The sequence below is a fragment of the Diachasmimorpha longicaudata genome, chromosome 13 (assembly GCF_034640455.1).
Source record: "Diachasmimorpha longicaudata isolate KC_UGA_2023 chromosome 13, iyDiaLong2, whole genome shotgun sequence".
Lineage (NCBI taxonomy): Eukaryota > Metazoa > Arthropoda > Insecta > Hymenoptera > Braconidae > Diachasmimorpha > Diachasmimorpha longicaudata.
The window spans coordinates 6,580,764-6,595,098 of record NC_087237.1 but is presented as its reverse complement, the minus strand read 5'-3'; the positions used below and the strand labels follow the sequence as shown (position 1 = coordinate 6,595,098).

General features: G+C 40.0%; 3 protein-coding genes across 3 annotated transcripts; 2 read left to right on the top strand and 1 right to left on the bottom strand.

Annotated features, from left to right (window-relative positions):
- The first annotated feature begins 63 nt into the window (after positions 1 to 63).
- LOC135168838 (phosphatidylinositol 4-kinase type 2-alpha) lies at positions 64 to 3,245 on the top strand. The gene is made up of 5 exons (XM_064133415.1): positions 64 to 797; positions 1,023 to 1,141; positions 1,318 to 2,076; positions 2,408 to 2,547; positions 2,636 to 3,245. The coding sequence occupies exons 1-5, from the start codon at positions 455 to 457 to the stop codon at positions 2,727 to 2,729; spliced, it is 1,455 nt and encodes a 484-aa protein (XP_063989485.1). The 5' UTR covers positions 64 to 454; the 3' UTR covers positions 2,730 to 3,245.
- Positions 3,246 to 3,381: 136 nt separating this feature from the next.
- LOC135168840 (uncharacterized) lies at positions 3,382 to 6,645 on the top strand. Its single transcript, XM_064133421.1, has 6 exons — positions 3,382 to 3,603; positions 3,767 to 4,044; positions 4,145 to 4,465; positions 4,566 to 4,824; positions 4,935 to 5,209; positions 5,352 to 6,645. Exons 1-6 carry the CDS (start codon positions 3,517 to 3,519, stop codon positions 5,560 to 5,562), a joined length of 1,431 nt encoding a protein of 476 aa, XP_063989491.1. The 5' UTR covers positions 3,382 to 3,516; the 3' UTR covers positions 5,563 to 6,645.
- On the bottom strand, positions 5,938 to 13,885 carry LOC135168813 (signal transducer and activator of transcription 5B). The gene is made up of 4 exons (XM_064133362.1): positions 13,570 to 13,885; positions 12,592 to 12,729; positions 9,958 to 12,183; positions 5,938 to 7,915 (listed from the first exon to the last, which is right to left on the bottom strand). Exons 2-4 carry the CDS (start codon positions 12,717 to 12,719, stop codon positions 7,750 to 7,752), a joined length of 2,520 nt encoding a protein of 839 aa, XP_063989432.1. The 5' UTR covers positions 12,720 to 12,729; positions 13,570 to 13,885; the 3' UTR covers positions 5,938 to 7,749.
- Positions 13,886 to 14,335: the final 450 nt, after the last annotated feature.

Below are 14,335 nucleotides of genomic sequence, written 5' to 3'. Positions count from 1 at the left end.
CCAGCTCGCAATTCCTCCCTCCTCCCATCCAGCCACAGCTGATAGTTCAGTGGTGTCAGAAATCTGTCACCTGTGAGCCCCCATAAGTGTCCACCACCTAAAAGTGACTGAAAATATTATAAAAAAGGTAGTCCTCACCTATGTGGGACTCCAGCCGCCCCGATAAATTCCGAGAATGACGTGTATGCTCAAAAACAAATATATCGAGCAATTTAACATAGTTTGACACAATAATTCGACCAACTTTGTCCCTGTCTCATAACCTTGTCCAACTCCATATGAATCTTCATTTCGCGAGTGCAATAATCCCCCGAATGTCCAGTAGCTCACCCTAATAACGACTAAACAAAGTGAGCAACCGACAAGTCCACCGAGAATTCATCGAAGAGAACAATGAACGAGTGAACTGCGACCTCAACTGCGACTCGATCATTACAAAAATCTAATTACTGTGATGAGTGACTCAGAACAACGCCAGTTGCACGTGCCTTATCGTGAATATCACAGTCAAAGTCTGAATAACACCAGGAACCAGGTGGCCCTGGTGGAGACTGATGCCCTAGTGGATTTATCAACATCATCGAGCCAAGTTAATCAGACATCTGTTGTTAAGAATCAACCTTTATTTGTACAGTCAAATATCAACGATTTGGCGGAACTAGCTGTACCAGATATTGAATTTGCACCTAATTGTAGTACCGAGACTACTGCAATCATTGATTCTCCTGGGATTGACCGGGAGAGTCAACCTCTCCTCGGTCGACTCGAGCTTGATGTTACATTTAATAGATTCCCAGGTAAATGACAATGATGGAACAGCCTTCAAGATTTTTTTATTACTTTTTTTCAAAGATAGTTTTCATATATGTTTTTTATCGTTTTTTAAAACATTTCTAGAAATTCTAAGGAATTCTACGAAAGCCTCCAGTTCACTTGAAAAATAATTTATGCACCAAAGAATTCGAAACAAAAAAATAGTTTTCATTTTTTATTTCCATTTCGCCAACGATTTTACTCTTTAGACGATCCGCAATTCTCGGAGTTGGTCTGGCAAGCTGAGTGCGCTATCGACAATGGTATCTACCCAGAGAGGATATATCAAGGGTCCAGTGGCAGTTACTTCGTTAAAAATAACGCTGGTGTAAGTATTTGCACGAATTTCATCATCTTCGCGATATTTCCCCGCAATTTTTTTCGAATCTCTCAATCAAAGACCTTTCATTTTTATGTTCTTTCACCCAGAGAGAAATTGAAATAATCCCAAACATTAAACTTCACTCCCAAAGTGATCATCAATTTCCTTTTCTCGCTCACCAGAAAATAATAGCGGTCTTCAAACCCAAAGACGAGGAGCCATATGGCAGATTAAATCCCAAATGGACAAAGTGGATGCATAAATTATGCTGTCCCTGTTGTTTCGGCCGTAGTTGTTTAATTCCAAATCAAGGCTATCTGAGTGAAGCTGGTGCGAGTCTAGTCGACCGTAAATTGGGTCTCGGTATAGTACCGAATACCCGTGTGGTCAAATTGGTCAGTAAAACCTTCAATTATCCCCGCATAGACCGGCAAAAAGCACGCATGAAGCAGGTGATAATGGACCAGTTTCCGGCTGTGGGTTCGCAATTCAAAAGACTGGGACTACCACCCAAAGTTGGATCATTCCAGCTGTTCATGGACGGCTACAAGGATGCTGACTACTGGCTCAGAAGGTGGGAGAACGATCCCTTGCCCACGAGACTTGCCAGGGACTTTCAGCTGCAATTTGAGAGACTCGTCGTTCTCGATTACATTATCAGGAACACAGACAGGGGGAATGACAACTGGCTGATCAAGTATGATCCAGCTGCTGCTAAGACGTCACTTGAGGAGGCTGAGGTTCACATTGCTGCTATTGACAATGGACTCGCTTTTCCCTTCAAACATCCTGACTCGTGGAGGGCTTACCCGTATCACTGGGCATGGCTCAGCCAGGCTAAACTACCATTCAGTGAAGCTACTAGGGAACTCGTCTTGCCACAACTTTCTGATCTGAATTTTGTGCAAGACCTTTGTGATGATTTGTATCAACTGTTCAAAGTAATTTATTTATTTATTTATTCCAATGAATATTGCTTACTTTTTGCTTTGACAATTCTGCTTCATATAAGAAAAACTTTTTTCTAGCTGAGACAATTCTCTACAAAAAAATTCCCCTGACTTTTATTCGTAAAGGCGTTCATTCAATAATAATTAATAACGATAATGTATGTTAAATCAACAAGTTGCAAAGCCTCACTCCCATTATTTTGAAGAGAAACAACTTACAGAGAAAATTGTGAGAGGAGAATATTAACTACCACCACCTGATGTTGCCCTCAAAACATCAATCCCGATACTCACCTGTTATTTTGCATAATTTTCATTGCAGCAAGATAAAGGCTTCGACAGACATCACTTTGACAGACAAATGAGCGTAATGAGGGGTCAAATATTGAATCTACAGCAGGCACTCAAGGACGCTAAGAGTCCAGTACAACTGGTGCAAATGCCTGCTGTGATAGTAGAAAAGTAGGTACCCGAAATAGTTAATTAGCTAAATCTGATAAATTAAAAATCGTAAAATGATTTCCCTAATTTTAATCTAATTTATTCACAGAGCGAAAGGCAATGGAACGCCAAAACTATTCTCGTTTTCCGACACATTCACCCAGCGCTTCCAGAATAAAAGTCCCTTCTTCTCCTGGTGTTGAAGAACCCCCCCCCCTCACCCAAACCAGTGGAACAATTATAAATACAACATAATACTTAAAGTCATAATAACTGAGTTGAGAGTGAAATGACGAGGAGGTGATTGAATACAAGCAGATGGTAAAATTATTCGTAATACAATTTTAATGGAAATGCCCTCTTCTTCCTAATCCCCATCATCTCAGTGACGTTAACATTTTTTTTTAAAGTTATTTTTTGTTGAGACTCTAGAACGAATTGAAAATAAAATTGTGGTGTAAAAAATTGTACGAATGGTGAACATAAATATTCACTTTTCATTGAATAATGCATACGGTACACTGATGTAGACATTTGTATACAAAATTTAATAATGAAAGACACAAACAAAACATAAGTAGTTCTCCTGAAACAGAAATATGTATTTTTTCAGTCACATGTACTATTGTAGAATTGTTTGTGCCAATTACTATTATTGTTACAGTTATTACCGAGCATTTGAATAAATATTTAAAGATGAAGATTTGAGAGACTGCGAACTGTTGTGAAGTTTGAGAAAATTATTTACGATTTATTTGGCTTGATATCTCAAAAATGAGGGGTTTTAAACCCCGTTAAAAAAAACCCGATGTTCCATGACAACAGAAGATAAACATGAAGTTGAAACGAATGATGATGCTTGACAGCAACATCAATTGCAGCTAAATTCATCATAATTCGAGCTTGATTCGCGTATTTCGTCAACTGAATGTGCTATTTTGATAAATATAATTTATCTCTATTTGTAATTGATTTTACTGTCTCGAGAGGATGGAAGTAATCCCTGTCACCACGAGAGTGCTGGAGAAACCGTCCACTCCGTATTACAGACCTAAAGGATGCCCACCTCCACGTCCTGTGAGTGCGACGAATAATTTACAAAGAAAAACATTTTTTGGAGATCAGAAAAATCCCCCGCAAAAAATCTCTTGAGCGAACCATGCGATAACTTCTGAACAAAAGTCTATTTATTCATTTTCCCAAGTTTTTTTCAATCGCACAATATTTTATTGCAATACAGGGCGGAAAATGCAGAAATTATTACGTTCAACCCCCTCGTGTCCAATCATTCGCCCCCAAGCGAGCATTTTGCCCACCGGAAGTGCGTCTTGACACGAAAACGACGTACGATAGCTCGTACCTCAATGTCAATGGTGATAAGAACCGGAGATTGCCATTTCGACCAACTCAGAATTTACATACTTCTGATGAGAAGTTCCACGATGGGACCACGTCGCGGATCAGTTATCAGCCCGTGTGGGAGGTCGTTAAGGCCACTCCTGTTCTCCCCCAACAAAGGTGGAATTTCTTTCGGTCTCAAGAAGAGAAACACCGAAATTTCCAAGTTAAAGTCTTCATGTATCACAATTAAATTGTGCACTAACGATTCAATCAACAGGAGAAACATGTTCCAAGGGCCCATGCAAACGATGACAACGGTGAAACAGGACTTCTGCGCGAAGTACATCGACAAGGCTCACCTCATAGTTCCGTGCGGGAATATAAGAACCCCTTCTGCTCGATTCGACGGGGGAACGACCAGTGGTTGCTCTTACATGGCTCCCAGACCAATTGAACAAGTTCAGAACTTCAAACCCGTAAACAGGTACTGCGAGCCTGAGGTGAGGCTCTCGGACGAGACGACCTCGAAGCTGAGCTATCAACCGGTCCAAGTTCACCAGAGGGAGGTCTATCCATGGGCTATGAAGCCGAAATATGTGTAGGTCAATCGCAGTTTTTTAACCATTTTTCTATGAAGAAATGCAAGTGGAAGTATTAATGCCTTGAATATCGATCGATTTGATCTCTTCATCCTTTAGTCGATCGAATGTAACAATGGACAACTGCACAACTTACTCGAACAGTTTCTACACTAGTCCTGAAGCCCCTATGAGGGAGAAGGCTATTGTCCCAGTGGGTAATAAAAACCTGATCCAAGGAGACGACGAAACCTTCACTGGGAATACCCTCTACAACGAGTTCTTCAAAGCTTACAAGAACGAACGCGTTGCCCCTGTAATTCCCTGCAGGAACATCGCTCTGTCCCAGGAGAAAATGTCTCATGACACTACTTCAAAGGTTTAACAGCATATATCTAATTTAATTAGAACGCGAAATATCTCGAGATGAAAATCTTCGAATATGGTTGGAGGATAATTACTAAGGTAATAAAAGTGAACTAATTGTAGCTGAGTTATCAACTGGTTCTCGGCGAGAAAAGAACTCCCATCCGTCCGAACACGAAGAGCATCCTGAGTGTACAAGGACAGATTCCCTCGAACACGACGAATCGCGATGATTTTGCGCCTAAAATGTCGGATAAACCGTCGGCGATTATTCCCTCTGATAATATTCGCAATTCCAAAGCTCCTCTGGAGGCTTCGACGACCTCACAATTCTCCTACATGAATCCAGGAAGAGTCACACCTCTTGAGAGCTTCAAGCCTCAGAGTCGATATAACACGTAATGAATTTTTATTGCACGGAAAACCGTAACCATAAATCAAAATGAGTTGTAGAATTCTATTTCCCACGGAACTGAGAAATACAGTGAAATTTTGTTTAATCGATTGTTAAGGGCATGCTCTTTCTATTTTCACCAACAGACCAACATCGAAATTAGAGACCGACACAGTAAACAAACTCTCCTTCAAAATCTGGAACTTGGAGCCAAAGGTGCCCCTCCCCTGGGCACAGAAGGGCAAGTACGAGGCGCCTAGAAATCGCATGGAGGGAGAATCGACCTATCTAAATAGTTTCCCAGCACCTGGTAAATTCGTCGAGGAATGCGAGGGCTTGGACACACCTTGCTATTAACTCCTGACTGAAAACAATAGTAAATAAATTCCCAGTGCCCTCTTCCCACCTGAAATACACAAAGCCCAGAAAATAAACTCCAATCCTCAGGTAAAGGATTGCTCCCTCTCCCACTGGGTAATCTTCATTTCTAACTAATACCCCAGTGTAGAATAATAAAATGGGATAATGATGGTGTATTGACTGTGCACATCGCCTAAAAGTCAGATGTATGGAGAATCCACTTATCGAAAGTCTTACCTCATCTAATAATTCCATCAAGCAACACCATAAACCTCATAATGCATTGGAAGATGAACTGAAAAGATTAATAAATCCCTAACCTCTTTCGCTCTCTCTCTCTCTCCCAAATAAAGCACCAAAAACCCAAAGAGATAGCACAGTATGTTTCTTTAATTCTCTGAACATAATTATTACATTTCATGGAATCCTCATACATTATCAACACCTCTTCGAACAATCACCGTAATTAATCCACGAAAAAGAAAAAAAAATCACAAAGTTAGTTCACAATTACGATGATTATTTCTCACCTCTAGAGCATCAAAATAATTCATTAAAATGGCAACTCCATTTTGTTGCAGAGAAACTTAAAATACAATAGTGTGATTGGTGAAATAATATGGACAACATGATCATCAAAGTTGTCATTGCCTTATACTGTCTATTGATCACTCTCGTCCGAAATTATTTACAGTTACCTCTTGGGTAATGGGCCATTGCCTCGTGTTCTCTTCATCATAACTTTGGAGATAGTTAGGAGTGACAAGAGTGATTAAACTCATTTTATACAATACCAACAAATATTCCACTGTCCTGCATTGCTCCACCATAACCTACTCTAATCTAAGGCACCCCTGGTGACTAACGATTGTGTCCAGCTTATTCTCAACATATTTTTCAAGTTAGAATTCCAATTAAAACAGTTATATCGTGGTACATCGAGTCCTACTATATTAAAATCGTCATCTCAAATTAGCTGGGCACGTAAAACGGGGCCCAATCATTTCCGTTTAATTTCTTTGACTGGCAAAGTTCAAATCTTAGATAAAAAATAGTAATAAATTTGCAAAAAAAAATAAAGGATGGCCTTTTTTTATCGTTCCTGGAGAGAAATGAGAGCACTTATTTCTATAAAAGCTACAGCACTCTTGCTTGCTGAGTAATAAGCTTGTAATTATAATTTTCTTATCGTAAATTGCGCAGTATCCTATCCTTTGGGACGCTAAAATGTATTGTTGACACGCAGAACAAAATTGTGATACCTCTATAGCAACGACCTCAAGGTTCATTGTAAATCTAGTTTAATTGTACTTAATGTACTCCTTAAAAAAAGAGTAAATAAAAATCAACTATATAAATACAATGAAATAGATATTTAACAAGTAACAAAAAGCACTTAGTTTTCGTCATTGCACTTGGAGGGGGGGAGAGGAAATATCGGTATGATGTCTGAATGCTGGTTTTATTGTTCGGCAAACATCGTTTTGACCACAAAAAATAAAAATGCGGAAGGGAGTTTAAATTCAACTAGAATCATTAATACCTGCTAAACGAATGATACGATATTGACGAGTGAGCACTCATTTTGAAATGTAAGACAATACTTTGAAAATTACTGAGAAAAAATTGAATTTCACTCAGCCCGTCTGAAAATACCCAGGAATAATTCATCCTATTCTACCAGTCCCCTTTAAAACCGATAACCCTCTTCAAAAATAATTCTCTCTATCTCATTCTCACAACTCCCCGTAATTTCCCACCCAATTCACCTCTTAAACTCTTAAATTTAAACAGTCATCAAAAATATGTCTGCATTCACGAAATGCGTATACAATAATTACATCAATAAACTTTCGTTAACTACTTATCACGCACACGTGGCATTCTGTGCATCAAAATAATGAGGATAATCCCCTGTAGTTCTCTCACTCATCTCCCAACCATCCCACGATAAAAAAAATATAGATTTCTCATGCGAAATAATTTTTTTATCCATCCCCCCCAAGAGGGACAGAAGAGGTAAAACACACACTTCCCTCTGTTTCTCCATAAATTTCTACTCAACGATGCGATTTGAACTGGTCAAACTGGTCAAAATAGAGAAAAAAAATCTCAAAATTCACTCTATGGGTCTTGAGATATCTAATATTCCTTCGTTAATGATGGACATGACTGGTGACGTACCTACTGGGGCTTGTAATTCTGCATAAATTCACTAAACCCAAATCCATTGAGATGTTCCAGGTTGAGATTTTCGTCGATTGACGCCAGATCACCGTGTCCCATCAATTCCACGTAGTCCATGTCACTTGGTCGACCAACACCCGACTGACCGGGGCCCGGAGCATAGCTATCATAGAACAAAACACAACCCCAATCACTGGCAATTCTCACAATACCAGAAGAAAATGAAAAAAAAATTATAAAGATCATTTTAAACTAATAAAACATGTTGTCCATTGTTTTTTGATAATTCCATCATCTGTCGTTTGAAAATTTATTTATGACTAGCCGGAATAGCCGATACAACTCCCCCAAAGCGCAACAAACAACCACATAATTAATTATGATGTTAATTAACGAAATGACATCGATGTTTAGTGAATAAAAAACAGATCGAAAAAATTGTTCAAAACATAAGTCTCTTTAATCGTCAATATCTCTGGGCCCATTTTGAAGTTAATAGAAATACCTTCAAAATGAGAGAAAAAATTTCATTCTACCAATCTTGCGGTATTGACGATCAAACTTTACGTTTTTAAATAAGTATTATCACGATTTTATTTTCTCTCTTGTAAATGTCGTTTTGAATTGCAAAAAAGAAGGTAAAGAACGCGTGCGATGTTTTATTGACCAGTTACTGTAATTTTATAGTTTACAAATAGCGTAAATCATCCCATTGTGACGAATATGATCATTTAATTTGCCAGTTGATGGATGGATGGGTGTCCAATTGGAGTTGCGTTTTGTTTCAAAGCGAATAAATAAACACCAGACTTTATGATGTGGTTGTACCGGCTGCTCCAGGCCTTTGCATTATGATTATTAACTGTTAAAATGTTGTGCAGCTATTTACAGCTGATAGAGGCGTTGTGTATAATACTGCGACCACTTATCGACGATTTAATTTTTTTTTGTTAACAATTAAGGGCTGATGTTTGATTGATATAAAAAGGACGGTTCACCTCGGGATTGCATGAATTGTTCTCCCAGTTAATTTTAAAAGTTATTTTGATTGTTTGTTACAGAAAACCCAAATATAAATTACGAAAAAGTTGAGTGAATTGACTGAGAATGAAATTATGAGTAGACATTTGAAAATTTCCTCCCACCGTCTGATGAAAACAAATTAAAACTTTTTTTTTTTTATTTCTCCACGTGCTTTAAATTGGGAAGACTGCAGTTGTATCACAAAAATATTCAAAAATCAAAAAGGCAATTTCAATAAAGAAAAATTCATGCAAATCCCTAATTAACGTAGATATTATTGGAGCCAATTGACGTTATTATAAAATACCATGCAAACTCCATAACTGAGACAGTTTGCGCACCTATTCGCATTTAATAGTTAATGTGGAGTATATTCATCAAGTATGAAACGTATCAAATATAAAGCTAATAAAAAATCATGTATATTCACTTATCAACGATATATGTATAATACTTAGCGCAGAATGTATCACTGGACGAGTAAAAAAATTATTCTCTAGTTACACAATGTACGGCAAAAGCAGTGGATACACCGGTCTAACTTCAATCCTCATACGAGGGTAAATTAATGTAAAAAATAATTATTCGAAGAACTGCACAAGTATTTCTCGTAAATAAATCAAAAATAAAAATTTCCAAAATGTTAGTTCCCGTTATAAAATGTAAAATTAAACTGGAGTGGTGGAATATTGAGTCTCGATTACCTTAACTCCTCAAAAAAATAGATCTAAATCTTTTCAGACGGTTTCGTCTTGATAAATTGTTCTATTCACCTCAACAACCTCTGCTTCTTCGATTAAGAAGCCTCTACATCATAAAATTGCATTCTCTCCAAGAATTTAATTAAGGAGACTCATCTGAAAATTTGCTGATGGTTCATAAAATAATAGTGTATCCTCTCAGTTTCAAGAAAAATCTGCAAATTTAAAAATCAGAAGATCCCATTTTTTGATCGATACATAAAACAATTGATAACGTGATAATTTAAAAAAAATTCTCTGGCCCCACCATACCTTATCATGAGAAGCAATTGAACCTAATTTAATTCTCATTTGCTTATATGAAAAATAAATTGACTCCTATAATATTCAAAATTTCCATCCCCGGGCATAATAAAAAATCCCCCATCAGAAAAATTCATTCCACCACTCCTTTCCCCCGCTTTACATCCAAGGTACTGACCTCGAAGCAACGGACGGTGTATCCCTGGTGACCGATGAATCCGGACTGTGTGCCTGGAACATTGTCGAAGGAGTAGCTGGATAGCTGCCCCCATGTCCCCCCTGTCCACCACCGCCAACACCAACGATAGAGTGCGAGGGTGTCTGTCCACCAACCCCCGGACCACCCCATCCTGGCACATGTGTAACGAGTAACGGCTTAACATATCCATTATTTGACATTGGTTGATTCTCAGTGAATGGGGTGTAGTACTTGGAGAACGCCTGGTCCTTGGAGAGATCCGGATAAAGATAGAGAAGATGATGGAGATCCGATACCCTATCAGCGAGGCTCCTAATGGCGAAGTCCTTGCTGGTAAATGGCTGAAGCATAAATACCTCCGACTGATCCCCCACCCAAGCAATGGTGACACCCCCAAGTTCAGAATCAGAAAACCGCATCAAGAAAGTTCCCGATGGACAGGAGGCGAGCATTTCCTCGGCCTGCTTCTTCCTGACGAAGCCAAGAATGTAGCCATCGATCCAGGGCCCCCTGAGATGCTCCCTGGTGAGTTTCATAACTGCATAAAACCACTCCCAGAATGTAAAATTACGCTCTGGGAGGGGCTCCTTGCAAAATTGAGCCCAGCTGAGATGCAAATTTGAGTAATCCTGCTCCTGTCCAGAGACATTTGACGATGGAGTACCTCCAGGATTGGCAATGCTACCGCCACCACCCCTAAACGCCTTCTCAGCGAGAAATCGAAGATTGTCCTCCATGAGGGACCTTCCTGTGGCCGATCTGAATTTTACATTGAGTGCCTCAGCCACCTGTGACCAAGGTACCCTGTCTGGTACAGCAAATGGCACACGTCCTGGCTCAGCAAAGGCATTGTCCCAGGTGACTGTGGCCCAGGCATGAGGCTCTTGATTTCCATGGACTATAACAACCACTGGAAGGCTAAGTGTCCACACCTGGAATACAAGTTCTCCACCTCCAACGCTAAATTGTGACTGGAAGAGGAGGGAAAATTTTTCGTCCATAACAGATTCAGTTCCCTTCTTTTCTGCCCTTTTTATCTTCTTCAGCTGCATATTTCTGAAGCTGACGGACAATTGTCTGGTTGCCTGATGGTACTCCATGGTACCAGTGTTATTGAGAATCTCACCACTGGCCTCGCTGCTCTTTGTCATCTTGTCGTTCTTCAGGAGAGAGTTTGCCTGGGCCTCGCTCGTGATAGAGACCTTCACTTGAGGGGGTGTCATGTGGACATTCAATTTACCACCGACCAGGAGTCTCACTGTACTCGTGAACCTTGTGTTTGTCTTCATTACCTGAGGCGGTTGTTTCTCAATTATAAATGTACTTGTGACCAAGGAGCTCAGCAGCTGAGTTATCTGTGAATTCAGGGTCGGAAGAATGTCCTGAACACCTGGTGGATCCAGTGCTAATTTTTGCTTCAATCGTTCAGCCTCTTTAATCTGCTGACGATTAAGCCAGATTAGTTCTGCTAAACTGTCACACCACTCCTGAATTGAATCCAGAGTGCTATTGAAGGGCGCCCCATTCCCTCCCAACTGCTGATCTCTTTTCCACCTGATGAGCTCCTCATCCAAAACACGTGATTGCAAGCTGCTGAGTCTGGTGATGGTATCCTTGAGTTTGTCAGCGAGTGTTAATCGCAATTGCATGAGACTAGCGACCTTGTGATTGAGGAGCTGTTCGTGCTGCTCCTTCTGTCGTCTCAGTTTCTTCTCTGCTTCTATGCTTTGCTGACTCTGTGGATGGGTTGCCAGTTGCTGGAGGTGGGCATTAACCTTCGTACAATCGTGGTAGCTGATGGCAAAGGCCTCCTGCTCCTGCTCCATCTTACGAAGGTCCTCTCCGGTCTCCTGGGTCCTGCGACGAAGGGCCTCCACCTGCTGTGCTATTTCTGCCACTGCATCACCAACCATCAGACCCACTCTACCATGTGCCATGCTCATCAAGGCACCTCCCAGGTTCTCCACCTGCGCTACAAGCTTCATTTCAGTGCCCAGACAGTGGCGGATTATGCGGAAAAGGGTCGCTGGATTCTGGGAGTAGCGCTGACGAAAGGTCTTCGCTGCTTCGATCAACTTGAGCTTCGTGAGAAAGAGGTCTTCTGTGTGCAGGGAGGCTGCCTTTGTTTCTAGCTCTTGAATCAGTGAACCCACGAGATTCGTTGTGTATTGCTCGTACTGTGGATTATCTGGCTCGATGTCCGTCCTGGGGGAGGGGAACGCGATGAGAATGAGGGTGATAATTGGAGGTTAGGTTTTTTTTCGAGGTCAATTTCGATCCTTCTTGGATTTTTAGGAAATATTTCTGACGCTGAGGAAGATGATACGATTTTTGTTGCTACCTTTTTGTGAAGTGAATTGAGAGCTACAAAAAAAGGTTACAGCAAATATTGCTATCCGCCTCAGATTTTCTTCAATAAATTCTATAATTTCTCCAATAAAATATTCAAACTAAAATAAGATGCAGATTTAAAATCATTAAATTATTTCATTGAATTTGAAACTATTAGATTTGCAGTTGAGAACCTCCGATAAAAATTGATCTACTGACTCATAAATCTTATAAATCGTTTCAGATCGGATAGATGATTATCACAAATTCGTTAATAATTACCACATTTTCTCCTCGATCCATGACGACAAAAAATGTCTGACTTCAATCGGAAAATGTTCCCCATATACTGAGCGCACCTGCTGCAGTGACTCCTGGGGCAACTGTTGTGCTTTTGCCCAGAGAGACATTGTGAAAATCCTACAACAAGGAGTGTAATTCAACTCATCAGCTAATCCAATCGTCTAGTGAGTCATTTTCACACTTATCATGTAGCGTATCGAGTGGCAGAAAGGAGGGAAAACAAGTAACCTCTCGAGTCGGCTCATAGTTGAATGAAAAAAACAATAAAAATACTGTAACAAACCTGAATGTTCCTCAATACTGATTAATGACTCATTCAGTTACTTAATCAGCACGTCTGTACTTTATACATATGCAAATTATTCTGAATCTCGGACAAAAATGAGGAAAAAGTAGCCAGATTCAATCATCGATACCTTCTAATTGAATGATGGGATTTGGATGAATCAAATATCAGTTTAAAGCTGATAAAATTATCTCGGAATTGAAGAAAAAACATTGATTTTCACTCTACCGATCTCAAGATATTGAACATTGAAACCCGGAAATTAATTTCGAGGGAAATAACGTTCTTAACCTCTACGTTCAATTCTTCTCCAAATAAAAAATTAACAGAGGAATAAAAATGCTACAGCAAGTCTCCTCACCCTGGAATATCATTCCAGTTGATCCAAAAGGGATCTAAACCTGTTGCATTCACCCATCCCACCGATTCCCTCCAAAGATACCATCACATGCCCATTGAACAATAGAAATTTCCCGGGAAAACCAAAATAACCCCAATCAACCGCATCTCCAGGAGGCCCTGATGATGCAAAGATTCCAGACGCTACCTTCATAATGCGCAAAACACGACCCATCCCGTCTAACCCCACCATATCACCAATACCCAACCATCAACTCTTCAAAACCAGCTCAACAAACTCAACAATAAATTCCAAAATAATAATCACTTACCTCTTGGGAAGGATCTCTCCCCTAAAGCGTGAAATCTAGAATGGCGGAGGGTATGTTTCACCGATTGTTGTTTTATTCTTGTGTTTAACCAACTCTCCTTGACCATGAACACTCGTAGTTTATCGTTATTGATCTCAAATCTCGGTTTGATATTTCTCGGTCGCTTGATGGAGGAAAACTGGAGACACTTTTCCCTCTTCTTCCGTTTTTTTTTTCACTCGAGATGTAATGAAACACGAATGCACAAGAGAGGAACTGAGAGCCCCCTCCGCAGAGAGGCTTGTGCCAATGTCTGGCCTGCCAATGGCATCGTTCACGATGAAGTCCGCAATCGGGGAATTCTTGGTATTTTAGCTATATCGTCGGTTACCATTGTTATTATTAGCACTAGTACAGTGTGCGCTGGAGAGGGGGGAGTAGGTGTACGTTTCGTAAAATCACCCATTTACAGTTTATTCTATTTCGTAGCTGGCAGAGTGAAACTTTACCATTTTTTTTCATCTTGAATGTCTTTTTTCCTATTTTGAGATGAACTTTAATTTTTCGAAGTCGCATCGTTGGATCAGGAGCTATCCCAGATTGTTGAGGATCAGTCTGATTCAGTCGGTTTTCGTTATGGGATTCAGGGACGCTTTTGATTGCAAATTGCTCTGGATCGGCTGAGAAAATTCCAATAGTTTTTTTTTCATTTTGAGGGATTTTTAGGGGAGCTTCGAATAAACGTTGATTTCCTGAAATTGGATGGTTGAATTTCAAGGTGTTGAGA